At 43.4% G+C, this 22196-nt stretch overlaps 1 protein-coding gene across 1 annotated transcript in view; it reads left to right on the top strand.

Moving 5' to 3' along the window:
• Nucleotides 1–22196, top strand: part of LTBP2 (latent transforming growth factor beta binding protein 2) — a 144398-nt gene that overhangs the window by 115909 nt on the left and 6293 nt on the right. The window contains exons 18-30 of the mRNA XM_063117865.1: nt 118–237; nt 5006–5131; nt 7159–7284; nt 11322–11444; nt 13334–13459; nt 14264–14386; nt 14986–15117; nt 15756–15881; nt 17383–17526; nt 18657–18848; nt 18995–19078; nt 21212–21340; nt 22025–22165. Coding sequence (XP_062973935.1) covers nt 118–237; nt 5006–5131; nt 7159–7284; nt 11322–11444; nt 13334–13459; nt 14264–14386; nt 14986–15117; nt 15756–15881; nt 17383–17526; nt 18657–18848; nt 18995–19078; nt 21212–21340; nt 22025–22165 — 1692 coding nt within the window. The remainder of the gene's footprint in view (nt 1–117; nt 238–5005; nt 5132–7158; nt 7285–11321; nt 11445–13333; nt 13460–14263; nt 14387–14985; nt 15118–15755; nt 15882–17382; nt 17527–18656; nt 18849–18994; nt 19079–21211; nt 21341–22024; nt 22166–22196) is intronic.

The following is a 22196-nucleotide window of genomic DNA, read 5'->3' as shown; positions in this document are numbered from 1 at the left end:
TGGAAGGGTAATGGAGGTGAATGGGAGACTGTCCAGCTGTTTAACCTATAGCTGTGTCTTAGCATCCCTTTGGATTCAGCCCTTTTGCTGAAGGGACATGTTCCTGTGTATTAACAGATCTAAATGAGTGTGACCAGCCAAATATCTGCCATGGAGGGCAATGTATCAACACACCTGGCTCTTATCACTGTAAGTGCAAAATGGGCTACATCATGGATCATAGAGGACAGTGCGAAGGTGAGTGTGCAAACAACCCTTTCTTTTTTAAGAAGCTCCCCTTTCATGCTAATGTGAGTCATTTTTGCCGAGCACTTTTGAAAGGCCTTCTATATTTGTATATATAAATTCTTTCCTTGTATATTCAGTTTGGCCTCCCCCCACCCCCACACTATCATAATTCACCTGTATCCTCAATAGAGCACATGCCTATTTAGAAGGATGCTTAATTCCATAGTACAGGGGTCTGGCTGCAAGTTGACAGCAAATAGGAAGCAGTAGGCTATATGTGGTGGATGGAGGCTGCCCTCTTCTGGGAAAGAAGGGAAATGCAAAATGCTGCTGCTTTTGGATTCTGTTGCCCCTTTGCAGCATGGATTTGCAACTACACTGAAATCTAGTCTGGTATGCAGAGGACATATCCAAAGAATATTGATTTTTTTTTAAATAGTTCTAAATAGTGAATCTCTTCCTCCAAAACGGATATGATTTTTTAAAAAATCTGGAAATGTCATTGAAACAATAATGTTGTTCACAATAGTAATACTGAATATTCAAAGCACTTCACACACACAATCTTGTTGTAATCCTTACAACAATCCTGTAAAGTCGATGAATGTGAGTATTCCCATATGAGATGAGACACTTGTCCTTTGCTTGCTAAAATGAGATGCTGAGAGATGGAGCCTTTCTACACAAGGCATTTATTGTGCACTCTTGATTCTTCAGTTATAGTTATTTGTGGGTCCTTTAGACCGTGGCATCCTTCTTCAGGGTCTTTCCTTTCTAACAAGGAAAGCCTGGTATCATTTGTGAATGGTAAGATAAAGCCTAGTTTAATTGTGCAATTCCACTATACCACAGCAAAACCTAGTGCAGTGGAACATAAGGAAGAGAAAGAAAGAAAGAAAGAAAGAAAGAAAGAAAGAAAGAAGGGGGAAAACACATGTAAAGAAGCCAGTTTTAATCCTGCAAAGCCTAAGTAGAGTGGCTGGTTAAAAACCTTATGTGGAAAAGCCCATAGTGTCTTATAGCATTGCAAGTTGCTTTATGCCAAGTCAGGCTATTTGTCCATCTAGCCTGCTATTAGACTTCTTTATATTAAGGGGAAATTACGTTTCCTTACCAAGGCTTTGCTTCATGCCTGTCTTGCGCAATCGTTATGGGGCTGCATTACATGGCTGGAGAGGGGTGACCATGTGGTCTATAATGGAAAACTTCCTGTCCTCTCACTGTTCATAGCCCTGAATGCAGTTCATAGCCCGATGAACTGCATCCTAGAGTAATGAAGGAGCTAACGGAAGAACTCTCAGAACCTTTGTCTATTATCTTTGCAAAATCATGGAAGACGGGTGAGGTGCCGGACGACTGGAGGAGGGCTAACGTTGTCCCTATCTTCAAAAAGGGCAAAAAGGAGGAACCTGGGAACTACAGACTAGTCAGTCTGACATCCATCCCTGGGAAAATTCTGGAGCAGATTATAAAGAAGGCAATCTGTAAACACCTTGAAATCAATGCAGTGATTACTAGAAGCCAACATGGATTTGTCAGGAACAAATCCTGTCAGACTAATTTGATCTCATTTTTTGATTGGGTAACCTCCCTTGTGGACTGTGGGAATGCTGTGGACGTCATATATCTTGACTTCAGCAAAGCTTTTGACAAAGTACCACATGACATTCTGATTAACAAACTAGCTAAAAGTGGGCTAGATGGAACAAACAACAACACAGTTAGGCCTCATTTAGAGTATTGCGTCCAGTTCTGGGCTCCACAATTCAAGAAGGACGCAGACAAGCTGGAGCGTGTTCAGAGGAGGGCAACCAGGATGATCAGGGGTCTGGAAACAAAGCCCTATGAAGAGAGACTGAAAGAACTGGGCATGTTTAGCCTGGAGAAGAGAAGATTGAGGGGAGACATGATAGCACTCTTCAAATACTTAAAAGGTTGTCACACAGAGGAGGGCCAGGATCTCTTCTCGATCCTCCCAGAGTGCAGGACACGGAATGATGGGCTCAAGTTAAAGGAAGCCAGATTCCAGCTGGACATCAGGAAAAACTTCCTGACTGTTAGAGCAGTGCGACAATGGAATCCATTACCTAGGGAGGTTGTGGGCTCTCCCACACTAGAGGCCTTCAAGAGGCAGCTGGACAAGCATCTGTCGGGGATGCTTTAGGGTGGATTCCTGCATTGAGCAGGGGGTTGGACTCGATGGCCTTGTAGACCCCTTCCAACTCCGCTATTCTATGATTCTATGATCACCCACTAGTGGGTGATTTGTAGCGCAACTTCCCCTGTACATGGTAGGAAATCCTGAGATATTTCAGCAGAATCGGGATATCACAGGGTTTTTTAAAAATGAAATTACCGAGGGAAGGTGTGGGAGAAGTGCAGGAGGTTGCAGCCTTCATCAAAAGGACCCTGAACTTCCATGCATGTCCAGTTGTGAACATGCCTTATTTCACTTGTCCGAAGAATCCCTTCTGCTCTGACTATGAGTTGCCCTCCAGGGTCTCAGTCAGAAAGAGTTTTTTCCCAACACTTGTTAGCTGATGCTGGTTGAGCTTGAGATGCCAGGGAGGGAACCTGGGACCTCCCGCTGAGTTACGGTCCCTCTCCTGCTTGTCTCAAGGCTCCTGATGAGTTTGAGGTGAGATTCAACATTTCAAACCAGGGAGTTCCTGATTTTGCATCTCATTCTCTCAGCCACAGCCCTGCACCAGCTCTATCTGGTAAGACAATGGAGAAAATTCACATGATATATCAGTATGTACTCCCCATTTCCCTCTCACCTCCTCAAGCTTCTCCTCTACCCAACTTTCTCTGCTGATTTCAGCAAGCCTGATGTTGTCACACACTGGGCTGAAGGTGGAGCTGTTTGCAGGTTCAGGAGCAGGTGCCTAGGGAGCATGCTAAGCTCAGAGACAGGCATTTAGTTGTCTCCGCGGCCCAGCAATTACTTATACCCACCTCCTATCCTATTTATATCACTTGTGGGTCTCACAATCTCTTCTTTTGTCAAAGACTGTAATGAATACAAAGTGAAAGTGGCTCCAGAGGCCTGGGAGGAATAGCTTGGTAGTAAGTTTTAGGCAATTTGTCTTCTTTGGCATCTGAACAAATATGGAACTCTTTGCAGATGTTGATAAGTATCCTATTCCCAGCTTCTGCCCTAACATACAAGGATGCTATTAGGTGCACCCATTACACAGATAGTTGTGGGCCAGTGAAAGGATGGGGTATAGGTTAAGGCCCTAAATGTCAATAGCCTAGCTCAGCTGCAGAGGTCCATTGGTGTATGATAGGGTTTGTTACCCTAGGCATTCCTTGTTGGTGTATATTGATAGCCTATATCAGGCCTGTGGTTAAAGTACAAGCAGGACCCAATAAAGCCAGCATGCAATGGCTGTAGGATATATATTTATTCATTCATTTATAAAATTATTTCTGAGTTGCCCTTTGGCTCAAAAATGGCCCCAAGATGACTTACAATTTAAAGCTTTAAAATAATTTCACAACTTTAAAACATCAAGGCATGGCAAAATTAAGAACAGGATAAAAACCCAACCTTTTTAAATAACAGTGAAGCTAATACATATAAAAATTATGCAAAAAAAATGTGTGGAACAAAACAGAACAAAATAGCAATGCTGGTTTTCAGCATGGGACATAGCAGGACAGAAGATTGCAGACAAAAATTGGCTAGCTCTTTTGAATCAGTATATAAAATCCAGCCCCACTTTCCTCTCCGCACCTCTTTTCCATCAACGCACTGCTCTTTTTGTCCCTGTGCAAAGTTCCTCTGCCCCAGCGAAACTGGTTTTCCACCTGCTTGCTAATGCTGCTGCATAGTTAGAATGCTCATAAAAATTCTGTGGCATCAGAGCAGGGCAATCAGTGCCTTGGGTGGGGCTGAATATATGTCACAGATAAGTTCCAGCTGCTTCGTCTCTTTCTTTGTAACCCTATTCCGTCTGTCCTCACTTTTCTAGATGTCAGATCCTGCATGTAATTTTGCAGATACTTCTGGAGAGGTTCCTAAGGTTCCTTATTCTGATTACTAGTACTATGTGTCGAGATGACAGGCAGTGCTTCCAGAAGCTTTTTCGTGTGGTGTGCTACTGTGCCTATGAGGAGGCAGATAATGGAAAGATCTGCCAGGGGAGCAAGCTCTTAATAGATTGTGCTGATTTGACTCTCATTGTAACAAAGTTACATTGAATACAGTTATTCTTGAGCCTTTTTAGGCATAGCGCCCTTCTGGCTGTAGCATAGTTTTCTGACTAATGTAAGCAGTTGCTGAGATTCAATGCAGATAGAGCTTTTTGTCTTCTTTTGCCAGCTTTGGTATCCATTGACCGTAGATCAAGGCCATTTCTACATGCGGCATTTATTGTGCGCTCATGATTATTCGCTCACAGAAGTTCATGGGTCCTTTTCACAATGTTGTCAACCTCCAGTGCCTCTCCCATTGTTTTTAAGCTTTATTCTGCCATTTTATAAATTGCTGAAAATGGAATAATAAATATAAACTGCCATCAAAAAGGTGGTGTACTTCCAGAATAGTGCAATATCACAACACTATCTACTGGATGTATAGATGAAACATATGGAACTTGCTCACAAAGGAAATGGAAAAAAGGATGGAGGGGAGAAGCACATGTATTGTGCCAACTGTAATCCCACAAAGACTCCAGAAGATGAAGTCCCGGTAAAGTATGGGGTTTTTATTTCATTGTAGAGAAGCCCCAAAACTCTGTTCCTTGTCTTTCTGATTTGTATGTTGCAGATATTGATGAGTGTGCAATCCATAATCCCTGCCCTAGAGGACGCTGCATCAACACTGAGGGCTCCTTTTCTTGTATGGCTTGTGGCACTGGATACATTGCATCAAGGGATGGAAGAACATGTGAAGGTATATCCTGTGTGATGTGTGATGAGCAAAGAAACTTCCTTATGGATGACAAATGGTACACTGGCCCAACCCATAAGACTGCAACCTTATTGTGGCTATATAGATAGAATAATTTGATCATCTTATAGGCTGTGGTGAAATCTAAAGCTTAGCCTGATTTTCTTAACTGATAACTATTGCCAGTTTATTTTACTGTAGAAAATGGAATGTTTCACCATGTTTTGTTTGCTTCAATATGTGTAATCAGTATTTCACCAGTGGGAAGGGTTCTTGGACAGAATCCAAGCATTAGGCAGCCATTTTAGAACTTGCTTAGAACATAAGAAGAGCTATGCTGGATCAGACCAAGTCCAGCATTCTATTTGCACAGTGGCCAACCAGCTGCCCACAGGAAACTCACAAGCAGGACAGGAGTATAACAGCACCCTCCCAGCCATGTTCCCCAGCAACTGGTGTACATAGGCATATTGCTTCTAATACTGGAGGTTGCATATAACCATCAGGACTAGTAGCCATCAAGTACAGACCTCATGTTCCATATTAGCCACGGTGGCTAAATGGAACATCCTTCAAGGTATAGAGACTGTATATCTGTGAATGCCATTTGTTATGGAGAAATAACTGAGAAGGTCATCATCTTCATACACTGCTGGGGGAGCTTCTAGAGTGGCATTCCCCAACCTGGTGTCCTCCAGATAGATTGGACTACAACTTCCAGCGTGCCTCAGCCATGGTTGGATGTGGCATGCTGGGAGTTATAGTCTAATCCATCTGGATGGCACAAGGTTTGGGGGAGGCTTCTCTAGAAACATCTGGCTTGCTACCATTAGAATACTGCACTGCTAGATGGGCTTCGGACTAATCTAGCAAGGTGATTCTTATATATTTTCCCATTCCTGCCCACTTCTGCACTTCTTATCAAGTGATCGTTCTTCCAAGTTAACTCCAAGAGAAGTTTTTTTCCCTGGTGGAAAAGTCTCTTGGAGAACAAAAACTACATGTTCAGCAGCCATTTCATTTATTTATTTATAACGTTTATATTGTGGAAGGCAATGGCAAACCACCCCACTATAAAGTCTGCCAAGAAAACGTCAGCAAAAGCAGGCGTCCCTCTAGGAGTCAGCAATGACTCAAGTACTTGCATAAGAGGTTCCTTTCCTTTCCAACATTTATATCCTGCCTTTTTTCCTCCTTAAGGAACCCCTCCTCCTCTCCATTTTATCCTCACAACAACAACCCTGTGAGGTAGATTGGGCTGAGAGTCTGTAAGCTCCATCACACCAGGGGTTAACACACTCCCTACCTTCGCTTCTTCACCCGTGTATTCGTTCCTCAACAAGCACAAGGCCCATTGAGTCCACTGTTCTAATGGCGCTGCTTCTCCTGCACACAGCAGGAGAGAGCAGCAGTTCCAAGTTTAAAAAAACATTGGACTTAATGAGCAGTTTTTTTGTCGCGTGAAGGGCGGAAGGTGTGCGTGAGGCAGACAACATCATGTGACAGACCTGGGAAACTCCGTGAGTGCCCATAATGAGCGTGTAATAAAACGCTTGTCAGATGGAGCTCTCCGACTGACCCAAAGTCACCCTATGAGCTTCCATGGCCAAGTGGAATACAATACCACACTGTATTGTACAATACCACTATGGCTACAATACCACACTGGCTCTTTTAGAGTCCAGTTTTACTTTATTAGGAATCCTACTTCTGCTTTTCAGTCTCTAGGGTGAACAGAACAACCAACAGCTACAGTTGAAGATGACAGGGCACGGTCTCAGGAACCTAAGAGTTGACGTTACTTTGGGACATAACTTCTGTAAACTCTGCAAGAAGAGGCAGCTTCTGCAAATGTGCCGAAGATGCTGAGCTTTAGAGAGAGTTATGAAAGAATTGCCTCCTTTAGACAGGCTTTAGAGAGTATGCTGACACGACAATGTGTGGCGGTGGGAAGGAACGCCCTGAGTTTTTCTTTGGATCCACTGTCTTGTTTATTATCCCATGTCAGTGACGGCCTCTTCTTTCTCTAGATATTGATGAATGTGTCTCACACACAGCCTGCCCTCAGGGAATTTGCACTAATACACAGGGATCCTTCACCTGCCAAGCCTGCGACACTGGCTATGTACTCTCATCCAACAGACTCACTTGTGAAGGTAAAGATACTGGACTTCATTCTGCCCAGTTGGATGACTGTAACGTTTAGTCATGAATGAGACCTGCATGCATTATAATAGCTGGACAAGCAGAGATTATGACCTGGATTGATTCTTCCTTTTCTCAGAACAATTCATCACTTGGGACAGTGTCTCACAACACATTGATCCTCATTTCTTTCCATCTCCAGCTACTGGCAATCTACCCAATGTGTGGTGTTTGGGGATATCTGGGTTGGGAGTATCTGGCAGAGATTAATATGTTCGTTAATGAATTGGTTGCGGCTTTGCAGCTAGCTTACATTAACTCAAATTAGGGCAATTCAGAGGAGAAAAAAGAAAATGGATTTGGGAGTGAAAGAAATGAGTGCATAATTATTCAGAGAAATTAAGTGAGACAAACCTGCCTAGTCTTTTAAAGCCATGAATTAAAGGATTTGGGGAGGATAGAGATATTGGATTTTCAGTGTCAAAAAACCCCCAAGGGAGAATAATTAGGCTGGGATACAAGAGAAATAAATATACCAGCATAAAATAAAAATAGACAATGTATTAACAAAACCAAAGTGGGGGAAAACAATTAGAGAACATTGAGAAAGGGGGTCAGAGAACCAACTCAACAAAGTGCTTGTAAATGTAGCAAAACATTAGGTTGGTAAATAGGCCAGTTGAAATCAATTTGCTATTGTTTCCTTAAGAAGAATTAAGAAAATTAACGAAGATTAATTGCTTGTAATTGTTGTCAACTGACCTGAACAACTTGTTTTGGAAAGAAGATATGAAAATGAGAACATAAATGAAAATATCCTCATGAGCAGGGACAGTAGTGGTTGCACTGTTAATAGCGCTATCCTATGTATGTCTGCTCAGAAATAATTCAGAGAGCCCCACTGTGTTCAGTGGGACTTACTCCAAGGTAAGTGTGTATAGCAGCAATAGGCAACCTTTTTATGTTGTGGGCTGCATTTCCTTGCAGGAAATCTGTTGAGGGTTGTAGGTCAGCAGTAGGCAAGACTGAACTTAGCTATGGCCAGGACCAGAGACAAAAGTGGGTCGGACACCCCTTTTCTCTCTCCCTCTTACTTCCTGTTCATTAGGCTGCCAGGGAAAGGACAGATCACTTTTGCCAGATGTCTGAAATGATCACATACAGAGCTTTTGAATTTAGGCTGAGGGCCTGGTGCTGCAGCCTTGGTGTATACCCTTGGTGTATAGGGTTGTAGCCTAAGAGTAAAACATATGGCAATTGATTTTTTTTTCTGAAATAGAATTACAATAGGGAAAACTGGGCACAAAGAAAGCTTGTTCAGACAACACCATAAGCCATTAATCCTTTGGCAGCAAATAATTAGTGAGAGTGTTTAAACCATTCGCTAGGAATGGCTCACACAAAACGCTAAGTCATTCACACGACATGCAAAGCCATAATGTTTAGCTCAAAATGCTTAATCGCTTTGGCTTAGTGTGTTGTCTGAACAGGGTCAGTTAAACTACTGTTATTATATAAGCATCAAGACCATCTATATTCTTTTCTTTCTGTGCTTTTTCCTCATTACATTTTTCCTATTTTTGGAGCAATGCAATCTGATAAAACAGACATCTGTCTTGCACATGTGAAAAACAAGTACAAACCTGGGCACTGTGTAAATAAATAATAAACCACACTGATGATTCATGCTTGATCAGTAGGGTATAGCTTTAATATAATCAACATAACTCAACTGCTCAAAATTAGCAACTCAGATGTTTACAAGAACAGTGTGCATGCTATCGAATATTTTGGTTTCCAAATGGCCTGAGGGCATAAATATTTGGATAATCTAAAATTTGGATAAACAGGATTCTTATTTAAATTTCATGACTACATTTGTCTTTGAAGACATTGATGAGTGTGCTATGTAGGGATATATCTAGTGGATTTGTATAACTGAGAGTCAAATGAGGAAAATTCTACTGTATTAGTAACTGTACTAAAAGCCATTTCATACACTATATTGTAAAAGTAATCATATGCATACACCTAAAAAAATGTAATGTGTGAATGAGACAAGCACATGTATTATACAAGTACACTCATAAAACAGTAAGAACTAACTGCAGCAGCTGTGTGGATAGTGTCATTTTATATAGTTTGGTCATTAGGAGACACTGGACATATTTATATCTGCGTGGTGTTTCCTGTGGCTGTTTTTGTTTAGGAGATACAATAATGTTCTTTTCTAGCTTCTTGACTGGTGGATTTAAGCCCTCTATATGGGTGCCTGTTTGCTTGGTGGAAAACCTGGGTTTGCTGCCACATAATATTTGGAATGGCCCAAGAATAAGATAAACTGAGAAACTGAAAATAGAGACTGAACCCCGGTCAGATAGGTTGAGTGCAGAAAAGAACTGGAGCTGAGGGGGGTGTTCTCTAGTATTCAGGCCAACATACAACCAATTTGTGAAGTGGTAAGCTGAAACAGGGATGTGCATTTTGCTAACATTTTCTCTGTCTCTCACCGTTCTGTAATTTCTGCTGGTTCCAAGCAATATGCCAGAGATGTATGTATGTGTGTGTGTGTGTGTGTGTGTGTGTGTGTGTGTGTGTACACATATATACAGATTCTGGCTTAAGATTAATTTGATATTGAACTTTCAGTATCCTTTCAGCAAGATCCTAATATCCATCCTAGCTCTAAAGTTCTATATTAGGAGGCATAAACTTTAGAGAGGAGGCTGTTCAGAAAAGAAATTGTGACTGGAGAGAGCATTGAGTAGAGAGCCTGTGATGGATACATTTGCTGTTTCTCTCTGCCTCTGCAGTTAATTGTGTGGCAGGTTCTCCCCCCACCCCTCCCCCTATAGGATTCAGTTACAGGGCAAAATCTTGGGCAAGGCTCCCTAAATTGACGTATACCTGGAATAGTAGTCATTAAAAGACAGCCTGCTGGTATGGTATTTTATTAGGGCCACTTCACACAAGGCATTTTTAGATGTACATCTAAGATGTTTTAAGAGTACATCTAAAAGTATAGAGTATGAACGCAACAAAAATGTATCATATAGGATAATTCATTATGGAGTTGTGATTGGTTGTGATTGGAGTGAACAATGAGAACCTGCAGCACCTATTTCATTTATGAAATAAGAAGTAAGGAGGTCATTTTCCTTGGTTGGGGAACTTCCAGATGACGCCTTTATCATGCCATTGCCCTGCCTCATTCATGGAATAGTACAGAGGGTCCAGACATCATCGTCTTCCACTCATATCCCTCCCATGTTTCTCTCCTACTTCTTCTGTCCTTTTCCTTGCTACGAAGGAAGGAAAGACAGAATAGCTGCTCAATGTCTTTTGAGTGAAAGTGCCTGAGGAAATCCAAGGAATGCATATTCTATTTGGTTGGCAGACTAATAATAGGATTGCCAGTTTCAATTGGCTTTTGTCCATGACTGATGCTGGGACAACTGGATGAGAAATATGCAAGGGAAGGTTATCAGGCCTGTATACCTTCAGAGACTGGACTGACCGAGAGAAAAGAATGTCATGTTCCTCTCCTTTGGGACTGATGTTGTTATCTGGGCTTTTGTATTTGAGCCATAAGAACTTTATGATAGCTTCAGTAAATGCAATAATACTGTGAATAGCCTTTTGTGTGTATGTGTGCGTGCAAGGAGGAATGGAAACTCTGTTCCTTGCTGAGTGTGTTTTAAAATAAGAAGGACAAAGCTTATCAGGATGTAGGTCAAAGACAACTGTGTGGAGTCTACTGCAGACAGAGAGAAAGGGTGCTCTGTTATTGCAGTGTACTTAAAATATGGCCTGGGATTTCAATAATATAAATTACCGCAGTTTACACAGGTGCTCCTGCATGTAGATTACTTTTCTTTGCCATTAATAAATAAAGAAAAATAAAAGCCCAGCCTTGCATAACTCCTCTATGTGGAACTAATCCTTCTATGTGCTGTGCTCTTCCCCTCTTTACTTAGGTGCTGCAGGTTCTCATAATAGGCTCAAAATTGTTCTCTATCATTAATCATGTCCTCCTTTCCTTGGACAGATATTAATGAATGTGAAGATCCAAACACTCACTGCCTGGGAGGCGAGTGCTTCAACATACCAGGCTCCTACTTGTGCCACTGCCAGCCTGGATTTGAGCTCTTCAATGGGACCATGTGTGAAGGTATGCTAAATATCTCCCTCCTCCCATTTAACCACATTTCCACAATTCACACGGGGTGGGTGGATGGGAAGGAAATGTGGTACCTTTCAGAGATTCCCATTCCTGTCCATGTGGACAGCCACCAGTGTCCACAACTGTGACCACACCAGCCAGCCTCACCAGGGCCCAGGAAGAAATCACCAGGCACGCTTGAGTGTCAGGGAAGAGGGACCGCCAGCTGGGGGCAAGTACAGTATTCCTTTCCATTCTTAGAGGCTCTTGCACTTCACATGTTTGCGATGAAATGTTTGAGAAAACACAAAATATGCTTTCCTCTCCACCAATTTAATTTTTAAAACAGTGGGCTTTGAACTTTCCCAATCCCTGTGTGAATTGGTTAGGCAAGGGATTCATCTCTTGCCCTCAGATGTTCATATGATCCAGTCCCACTCCATCCCCCACTCTTTAAGAAACGTCTCAGCAGTTATTTTCACATGCCTCTGACAAATAACAGATGTTTGAATTCAGTCTATCTTCCTCTTTCCTTCCTACTTCCTCTTTCCTTTCCCTCATGTGATTGTTTGTCTCTAGACTGATGTGAGTCTGTGGGTCAATTACTGTTTTCATTCTGTGTTGTTCTTAATTCTGGGTCGTATCCAGTGGTGGCACAGCGCTAGTGTTAATGACATTGCTCTAACATAAACCAATGCTCGCATAACGTCATTAGCGATAGTGCTGCCTCACACTACACGCTGTGTTTTTATATTATACATCAGAGCACTTACGATTATGATGATTATTAGTCTTTTATATAGGGATATTAAGGATAGCAATGTGTTGCAGGTGTATTTACATTTTTGTTTGTTGCTTTTGCAAGTTGGAGTGTAATGAATACAGAGAAGTGATATACATGGAACTATGACTGTAATACTTTCTCCACCTTTGATGTACAGCTTGAGCACATCTAGTGAGCTGCCTGGCTCAGAAAGACTGAGCTTTTCATAATTCCTGACCTATGGATGAGTTGAGTAAGACAGGGGTGGGCAGAAAATAGATCAGGATCTACTGGTAGATCTCTAATTGATTTCTAGCAGATTGGCAAGGATGTTGACTCCCTGTTGTTTAACAACAGCAAAAAGAGAAAGGTGGGTCCCATCGACACAGACACACACACACACACACACACACTGCTGAAATGGAAAAAACTTAGGGAAAACCCAGAAGAGAATTTCTGTGTAAAAGGACTATAAGCTCAGTTCTGGTACTAAGAGCCAGATGGATGGCTCCTAGCACTATCAAAAGGCATTGTGCAGCTATTCCACATTTTCCTCTTTAATTGATGTGGGGGGGGGGGGAGATGGAAGAAGCAATGGGAAAACATGGGAGGATGGAAGATGACCACATATAATACTAAAATTCTGTAAATGTGGCAGAATGAGGAAGGGCAATTGCAAGATAACAGCCCCATCTACAACAAATTCCTGGGCTGAGCATGTGCTCAGAGGCACCCAGTTCCTTAATTCTAAGTGAATGTCCTTCACCCCTATGGCTCCGGCTCCCCACAGCCACTCTTTTGTGCCCGGTAGATCTCAAGGTTCTAGTAGAGGCAAACAAACGAGTACATCTAGCAAGCCTGAAATCTGCCCATCTTTGGAGTAAGAGATTCTTGGAAGGGCATTTCCATATAATCAACCAAAATTATGTCCCAGTTCCATTTTTCCTCTTTCAGTCTCTTATAGTATGATGTCCCTTCCAGATACACTAGATATATGTGGCATAAAATTAGGGATGCAGAAAGCCTTGCTTTTGGGTGGGAGGATAGTTTGCCCATTTTAAAGGCTATGATTAGACGTCAGATAAGAATAATCAGTCTGAGCGAGTTGACTGTAATTTTCTTTGCCCTCCTGCAGATCTGAATGAGTGCCTGGACAGCAGCATCTGCAGCCCCAATGGCGAGTGCCTGAACAGCCACGGATCCTATTTCTGCATTTGTGCTCTCGGCTTCTCAAACGCTGCTGGTGGAGTCAGTTGCCAAGGTGCAATCCTAGAAGCTAGTCCCTCTGCCCTCTTGGGCTGTTCTTGACAATAGTTACAGGGAAATCTGAAAAGTCCCCAAATTCCTGTCTCAGGTGAAAAGTACACAAAAACGTGTAGTTTGAATAAAAGCCTTTTTATCTAGACCTGCCTGGAGTTTCGCTTCCCTCCCTACCGGACCGGGGAATTTCCCTGACAATTGTGATGGGACCAGATCTTATAATGGAAGCGGGATTGTACTGGAACTCAAGAGTTCCCCTCCAGCACCACACCATGCGCTTTAGAAATTGATCCCAGGCCCAATCCAGAAGCCGCTCAATTCAATATCACCAACCCCAATACTTACTGTTGTGAAGCAGGATGATGGCAGGTGCCAATCAGTGTTGACAATAACAGGCTAGCTGGGCCAGGGGCCTGACTCAGTAAAAGGCAGCTTCTTATGCTCCTAGTATCTGTTGATCCCAGGAACATAGGAAATGTAGTTCTCAATGTTTCCCAATGTCAACAGATGCTCCCACTGCCACGTTTGCAAAGATAAGTTTTGGGGAAGGGATGTTTGGCATCAGAGAAGGCTGTAGCTGTGGGACCCCCAATGGCATCCATCCAAATTGGGCCTGGGATTAAATTAGGCTCAAATTAACTCATTTGAATTCGGCCCAGGCCAGCTCACCCATCACTCCTTGTCAGCCCTTCCTATTTCTTTCTTGGTCTTCTGCCTTCCCATTTAAATTTTACTGCAGGTTGTTTCGAAGGCATTTTAATATTGACCCCATGCCTCTTATGTTGTATTGCATTCTGTTCTCCAGATGTAGATGAGTGTGCAGACCAGTCCAGGTGTTTGCGTGGCCAGTGCCTCAATACAGAAGGGTCTTACAGGTGCTTGTGTCAAACCGGCTTCAAGCATTCCCAGGAGACAGATGACTGTATAGGTAAGAACTGACCTCTTAAAGAGAAGGAAAAGCTACCCATCAGAGCCAAGCTAGACATGGTGTTAAATGCATCTTTGCATTGAATGTGCACATTTTTAAAAAACACAAATAGAAACTGTGGTGGTTGGGGTGATTGTTATCCATTTTGCACCAAGCAGGGTGTGGGAATTTAAACTCCCCCCCCTCCCGCAAAGCTTGAGGTCCTGGTGAAAATAACTCATGTGAAGCTGCTATTTGCATGGGAGGACATCTCCCCTTGCCACGAACACCTGGGAAAATGCTCCGTTTATTCTGACTCCCTTGGAAGATCAGTCCTTCTGAGGATATCTGTCCCAGGAATGATGGCTCTCCAAGTTCTTTGGGCCCTTGCTTCGTGGCTCTTTGGGTTTGGTTGCAATGCTGCTTGTGCTAGAAGTACTTGTTGCACATTAACCAGGACAGCAGTGCAAGTTATTGCCAGGATTCCGTTTGAGGTTTAGATATATGTTTTGTCTTGTTTTTTGCATGTTCCCTTTAACTCCCATGCCCTGTGGATGCAGAATCTTTTACTATCTTTTGTTTTTCTGACATCTTTTGAAATGGATTACCTTGGATGACAGACGTGGATGAGTGTGAAGAATACGGGGATGCTGTCTGTGGCATGTGGCAATGCCAGAACACATTGGGTTCATATCACTGCATTGTGGGATGTCCGTCTGGCTTCCATCGCACATCCTTTGGTGAATGCATTGGTGGGTTCTATTTCTGGAAAAACTCAGGGGGGTGTACAAGTCAAGGAAGAGCCTCTGTTATGGAGGACCTCCACTGGCAAGGGAGAGGGGATCAAATTCTCATGTGAACTTGTAGAGATGTGAGTGCAAAAGGCAGATTTGCTAGCATGTGACTGAGGTGCAAGCAGTGGTGTAGTGGTAAATGTTGAAGTGCAGACACTCATCATGATGGCCTCCATAGCCCATGGTGGATAAAAAATGCAGGCAGTTGTGTTGATCCATGTCGACAAACCAGTTCTGGCAGTTTTCATCTCCACCAGGAGCAGGCATTTTGTAAAGCTAATGGGTCTTCTTAATTGCCCATTAAGACCAAGCCACCTCCAAATACTTTGCATCACAGCTGAGAACAATATATTACTGTTGGGAAAATGCATTTACCCCCCAGCTACTCTGAGGATTGTAGCTAAACTCAGAAGAAACAGGGAATTCTGAGGGGGTGACAGATGACATCAGAGTCCCTGCTAATAAAGAAGGGTCAGTGCTGTGTTCCTATGAGCCCTGGCTTCACTACACCACTGGATACAAGAGCAGAGTGGGATGGGCCTCACTAAAAAAAGGAAAGGACTCTACACTGGTACATCTGCCTCTCTTTCTTGCAGATATCGATGAATGTGCCAATGAGACACTGTGTGGAGGCCACGCCTTTTGTGACAACACCGATGGCTCATTCCGTTGCCTGTGTGACCGTGGCTATGAAACTTCGCCTTCAGGCCATGACTGCGTTGGTAAGCATTACCGAGCATTCATAGTTCCACATTACTTCCTTGTCCTGGATCTGAGAGCTTTTCAACATGTGGGCCCCAAATCCCTTTGTGCTTCAGTTCATATTTCTGAACTGATATTTGTTAGTTCTGCTTCCATAAAACTCCAGCTTCTCATAATCCTAACAGTGTTTTGCGATTGGGCTGTTTTTCCACTGGAATAGGCCTGAAGGGGAAAGTAGCCCCCAGGTCAACCTCCAAGACTTGGTTCCTTTTCTAAAGGGCTAACTAGATGTGGTGACAGCACAACTCATATGTTAGAATTCAAGGGCTTTTCTACAGGAGGCTTTTAACACGCACCTTTACTGAAGCTTCTGCTTCCGGATTCTTTGCAAAATTAAAATTGGCTCCTTTACACATGTTTTTTCCCCAGTAGTTTTTTCTTTCTCCACCTTTCTATATGTTCCATTATGGAACCACTAGGTGGCTCCGTGGTATAGCCGAATTCTGCAATTACACAAATCTTCTATGACACCATTGAGGGAAAAATACTAGACTTTTCCCATTAGGAAAAAACTCACATAATGGTTTCAAAGCATGAGAGAGACCCTGGAGGATGACGACGTCATGTAAAGGATCCACAAAGTACCATGAGTAAGGAAGCACGAGCGCACAATAAAAGCCTCATGTAGAAAGGGTCCAAGTCATACTGGATAAGGAGTGGAGAGGCAATTCCATACAAAAAGAGGACAGGTGGGAGGAGGGTGCCAAATAATAGAGCTGGAAGGAACCTCAGAGTTCATCCAGTCCAACCTTCTGTTGATTCCCAAAATCCAGTAGTACAGCATCCCCAATCAACAGCCATCCAACCTCTGCTTAAAGAACTCTAATGAAGAAGAGTCCACCACCTGAGGCAATCTCTTCCACTGTCAAACAGCTTGTACTGTCAGGAAACTCTTCCTGATGTTTAAATTAAATCCTTTTTCTTGTAATTTGAACCCATGGGAATCAACAGAGGGTTGGACTGGATGATCTCTGAGGTTTCTTCCAGCTCTGTGATTTGGCACCCTCTTCCTACCTGTCCCCTTCTGTTGCCTTTGGGAGCAACAGAAAACAGGTTTGCTGTATTATCTATGGAGCCTTCTAAATATTTGAGTAGGCTATTATGTCAATCCTTTTCCTGTTCATCCGCCCTACCCCCACCCCCCCACCCCAGAAGCTCTTCTCCCCCTTAGCTGCTTTGCTTCCAGAGGGGCATATTTGTGCACCCAGAGCCCAACCAGGAGAAAGTGTGGCTGCAACCCTGGCTTTAACGCACAAATCTGTGGCCATCACATCTCTTAAGCCTCTAACAAAACAACTTTCTGAGAAATGAGGTGCATCAGAACTAATCAAATGGAGAGCCCTGCTTCCTACGTGAGGGGGATTGGGTGGTAAGTGGGGAAAGTATTGGAGAGATGTAGGGGCACTAAATGGGGAATATGACGGTGTGGGGTACTGATGGGCCTGATTCTGTATCTTGCAGACGTGAATGAATGTGAGCTGATGCTTGCTGTGTGTGGGACGGCCCTTTGTGAGAATGTGGAAGGAGCCTTCTTGTGCCTGTGTCCCAGCGACCACGAGGAGTACGACACGGAAGCAGGGGAGTGCCGCCCCCGAGCGGGCACGGGTGAGCGTTCCTGGGCAGAGAATGCAAGGCAGCATTCGAGGCGCTGATCTCAGCAAGAGGAACCACAAGTTCCTCTGGTGGGTCTGCATACAGGGGTGTTGAACCTCTTTCAGTCCAAGGGCCGAACGCTCGTCTGATAAACCTCTAAGAGAAGCCTGTGACAATGGCACAACCACATTCCATATAAGCAATTGTGAAAGCATTCACTTGCTATTTGGGGGAATTGCATTTTTATTTCTTTCTTTATTATTTATTACATTTATATACCGCCCCATAGCCGAAGCTCTCTGGGTGGTTTACAAAAGTTAAAAACAATGAACATTAAAAAGTATACAAAATTTAAAACAATCAAAAACATAACCCGTTGTTTTTTAAATGGATACCATTGTTTTTATACTGTTTATGTTTTTGATGGTTTAAAATTTTGTATACTTTTTCATATTCACTGTTTTTAACTTTTGTAAACCGCCCAGAGAGCTTCGGCTATGGGGCTGTATATATAAATGTAATAATAAATAAAAACAACAGTATAAAAACAAAATATAATACAACCAGTGCTAAACTCTGCTATACTTGCAATGAACAGACAACCACAGTGGGGGCGGGGATTGGAGTGTGTGAAACACATTTTATAGTGCTAAAATGTAGCATACTTTTACAGTGCTGAATTAATTATATGGCAAAATCCTCAGGATACCATGTTCTCCCAGGTTGACTTCATCAATGAGGAAGCTCTAGTTCAGGAGCTGACAACTTTAGGAGATTCAGGGGCCATTTTCACTCCCCCTGTGGACCACCCCTCCACCCACACAAGGGTGCCAAAAAAATGGGGGGAGTAATAACAATAAGTAAAAGCAAAATGGCATCCATAGCTGCTGTAGAATCCCCAACGTGTCAAAATTAGTTTGCAAAAGAATTCTGGATGCCATTTTATTTATATTTTACATCTTCTTGGGGTGCTGGCGACCCCTTGAATTTCAGGGGTGGTGAGGGACACCCTGGAGAGTTTCAGGGGACACAAGTTGTCCACCCGTGCTCTAGGAACTTTCATAGAATTCCAGAGTTTGGGCAAATTTCCCAACAGAATGTTATCAGTGGGTGCCTCTGTTACATTTTCTCTCTAATTTCAGGAGAGCCTGGAAGGCCTGTATCTTTGCATCCTGGCAGCTCGGAGCGGAAGGAGTGCTACTATCATATCAGTGATGTCCCACTGTGTGACAGTGTCTTGGCCAACAACACCACCAAGGAGGAATGCTGTTGCACTGAAGGAGCAGCCTGGGGGGACAACTGTGAAACCCATCCATGCCCTGTCATTGGCTCAGGTACCCTATATCTACCTGCAGTATTTTCTCCTTGGGCAGACCCAGTCCAAGAGAGGGGACACCCCTGCTTGCTGTTTCCCAGTTGTGGGCTATAATAATCTGTTTTCTGTCGGGTTTTTTCTCTCTCTTTCTCTTCCTCTTCCCAGTGGAATATATTGAAATTTGTCCCAGTGGGAAGGGCTATATCCCTGTGGAAGGAACACTGATCTTTGGACAGACATCTTACACAGGTACACCTTTCTCTTTTTCTACCCAATATCTGAAAACCAAAGCAGATATGATGTGGAAGATCATATCTTTTTTCTTGGTTTAAAAGCACCTGCAGGAAATACCATTTTGGACTGGGCTGCGGCGCTTGGAGAGAAGGGATTCAACTGTTTCCCCCACACTTACACCATTTCTCTTATGGAAATAATAATAATAATAATAATAATAATAATAATAATAATAATAATAATAATTCTTACCCGCCTCTCCTTTTGGATCAAGGCAGGAAACAACAATAAGTATAAAATACATGAAATCACCTCTCCCTGCAACCTGCTATTAGCCAAGGAAAGGGGAAACAGACAAATACAATATGTATTTATTTATTTGGATACCAATTTGTTGAAATATTTGAGAAAGAAAGTTTAGAAGGAAACATCGCCTTTAGATTTGGAAATCACTCTATACAGAATGAGGTTATAAACAATAAATGTTAGATAGTAAGAAATCATGCCATGAAATAATAACGAATCTATAGGCAGTCCCTTGGACTGAGGGAGGCAATCTCTATCATTGGGAAAGGAGTATGGAAAAATATAGAACTCAATTTAAAGATTATATTGGAGTATTGAAGTAAAGGATGTTGCTGTAACTAATAATAAAATGGACAGAAATAAAATAAGTTCTGAGGCTTCTAGAAGTGAAAATATCAGATATGGCAGGTGATCATAAGGAAGCAGGATTGCAGCCATGTCCTTAATTGTTCATTATCCCTGCATTAGTCATGCAGAGGGGTGTTTAAAGTCAGTTTTTTTAAAAAAAAAAGTTTATTAACATTTATATACCTCCTTATTTGTTAAAAAGCCATCAAGGCGGTGAACAACAATTTAAAACAAGTAAAATTTAAAAGAACGGTGCAACATTAAAGCAACTACATAATTTAAACGGTTATCTTAACACACTTCCAGATGCTTTCTAAAAGCCAAGAAAGTGGAGGGGTAATTGTAGTTCTTGAGGGAGCACATTCCATTGCTTGGGGGCAACACAGGAAAAAGCCCTTTCATGCGTCCCTGACAACTAGGCCTGAAAACTACAGATTTTCCCCAGTAACATGCAGATGAAGGAGGGTGTGTTTTAAGTGCACTCTCAGATCGTTCGGGGCAATGATTAGGCTAGGGCTGTGCTCCGCCTCGGACCGAGGCCCCGAATCCAAGCCGAGGCAGGCCTATTCGGCTCAGCTCGGTTCCGAGGCAGTTCTAGTGAAGCCCAAGGCAACCTGAAGCCAGTTGGCTCTGAAGCTTTGGGCCGCCTTGGCACTTCGGAGCCAGCCCTCGGTGGGTCCCTTACCTGCTGCCTCTGCCTCCCCTGCAGTGGAGGCAGAGGTAGCAGGTAAGGGGGGCTTACCTGCCTCTGCTGTCCGCCGCCGCCGCCCTTGCGTCCAGTGGCTTCCGCCGACGCATAAACCCAGAAGTAGGCCGCACGGCCTACTTCTGGGCTTATGCGTTAGCGGCACTGGAAGCCGCTGGATGCAAGGATGGCAGCGGCAGACAGCAGAGGCAGCAGGTAAGTGGGGAAGGGGGAGGGGTTTACTTGCCTCCTCCATCTGCTACCCCCACCTACTTTTGGTCTCATGCAGCGGTGGCAGTGGAAGCCGCTGGACGCAAGGACGTCGGTGGTGGCGGATGGCAGAGGCACCAGGTAAGTGGGGATGGGGAGTCTTTTCTGGGTGCTGGCTGCACAGCCCGGCTGCGCAGCTGGCACCCAGAAAAGTCCGAGTTGCCTTGGAGGGCCCGAATTTCGCCTTGGCTGAGGTGCTGAGGCTGGTTGGGCAACCCCCGAAGCACCCCCGAGCTGAACCAGGGCTGCTTTGGGGGCTCCGAACCAGCCTCCAAGGTGGATGGGGTGGTGGTGCACAGCCCTAGATTAGGCACAGCATGCTGACTAGTACAGCACCGCCTGTGAAAGGCATCCCAGAATCCTCTGCATCAGCCAGGGGTTTTACAGCAAACAGACAGGAGTTCCAAAGCTGGTGTAAAAAGGGCTCCCTGAAAACAGACTGTTTGAAAATCACCACTCTTGGAAATAAATTGGGCAAGATCTCCCTTGGTCCTAGATGCTTGTTTTCTGTGTTAGATGAAATCTCTCTCTCTCCACAGATGCTGATGAGTGTCAAATGTTCGGCCTTGAGGTCTGTCGTAATGGGCACTGTGTGAACACAGTGCCGGGGTACACTTGCTTCTGCCTTGTTGGATATTTCTATGACTCTAAGAAGCTTGAATGTGTTGGTGAGAAACCTCTTTCTGGCTGCTTGATATACATGAAGATTTTTTTATTCTCTCAATATTTTAACCATTTATAAATTTAATTTTAACTTTACTGTTTTAAATTTGTATTTTAAAATCGTATTTCTGCACTGCTGCTGATTTTATCCTGCTTGTGTTTTTATATTGTATTTTATAGCATGTTTTTATACTGTTAGTTTTATATTTAAAATGATTTAAATTTGTTTGAGCCGCCTAGAGAGCTTCAGCTATTCGGTGGTATAAAAATGCAATAAATAAATAAAAGTGTAAGGAATGCTGCTTTTAATGAAAAGCATCAGATGGGGTGAGCAAGGTGCTGCCTGAAATACTATGCACACCTGATTGAGGGAAACCTATCTGTGTGAGAGGGTCAAAGGTCAGTCTCATGAAACCACCTGTCAGGTATGCTTTAAGGTGGATTCCTGCATTGAGCAGGGGGTTGGACTCGATGGCCCTATAGGCCCCTTCCAACTCTATTATTCTATGATTCTATGATCGTCTGACTCTGTGGCTTGACTGTGAGTAAGGAAAGAGAAGAGTCACTCGAAGAAAATGAGTCAGATGTTCTGACTAAGCACAGACAGTGACTGAATCCCTTTCAGCTCTACTATTCTATGATTCTTCATTTGCTGGTGTAAACTCTCTGCTGAACTCCTGTGGCTGCAGATCTAGATGAGTGTGAGAATGAAGAGGCCTGTGCAAATGGCAAGTGTCTCAACACAGCTGGGTCCTACCATTGCTTCTGTAGCCTCCCCCTGGTGCTGGATGCGACCCGCAACCGCTGCATCAACATCTCCAACACGGCAGGTGAGTCTTTGCAAAATGGCCCCTAAGAGCA

This window comes from Elgaria multicarinata, chromosome 2 (genome assembly GCF_023053635.1).
Source record: "Elgaria multicarinata webbii isolate HBS135686 ecotype San Diego chromosome 2, rElgMul1.1.pri, whole genome shotgun sequence".
Classification (NCBI taxonomy): domain Eukaryota; kingdom Metazoa; phylum Chordata; class Lepidosauria; order Squamata; family Anguidae; genus Elgaria; species Elgaria multicarinata.
The sequence above is the reverse complement of the archived record's forward strand: the minus strand, read 5'-3'. Positions and strand labels throughout refer to the sequence as shown.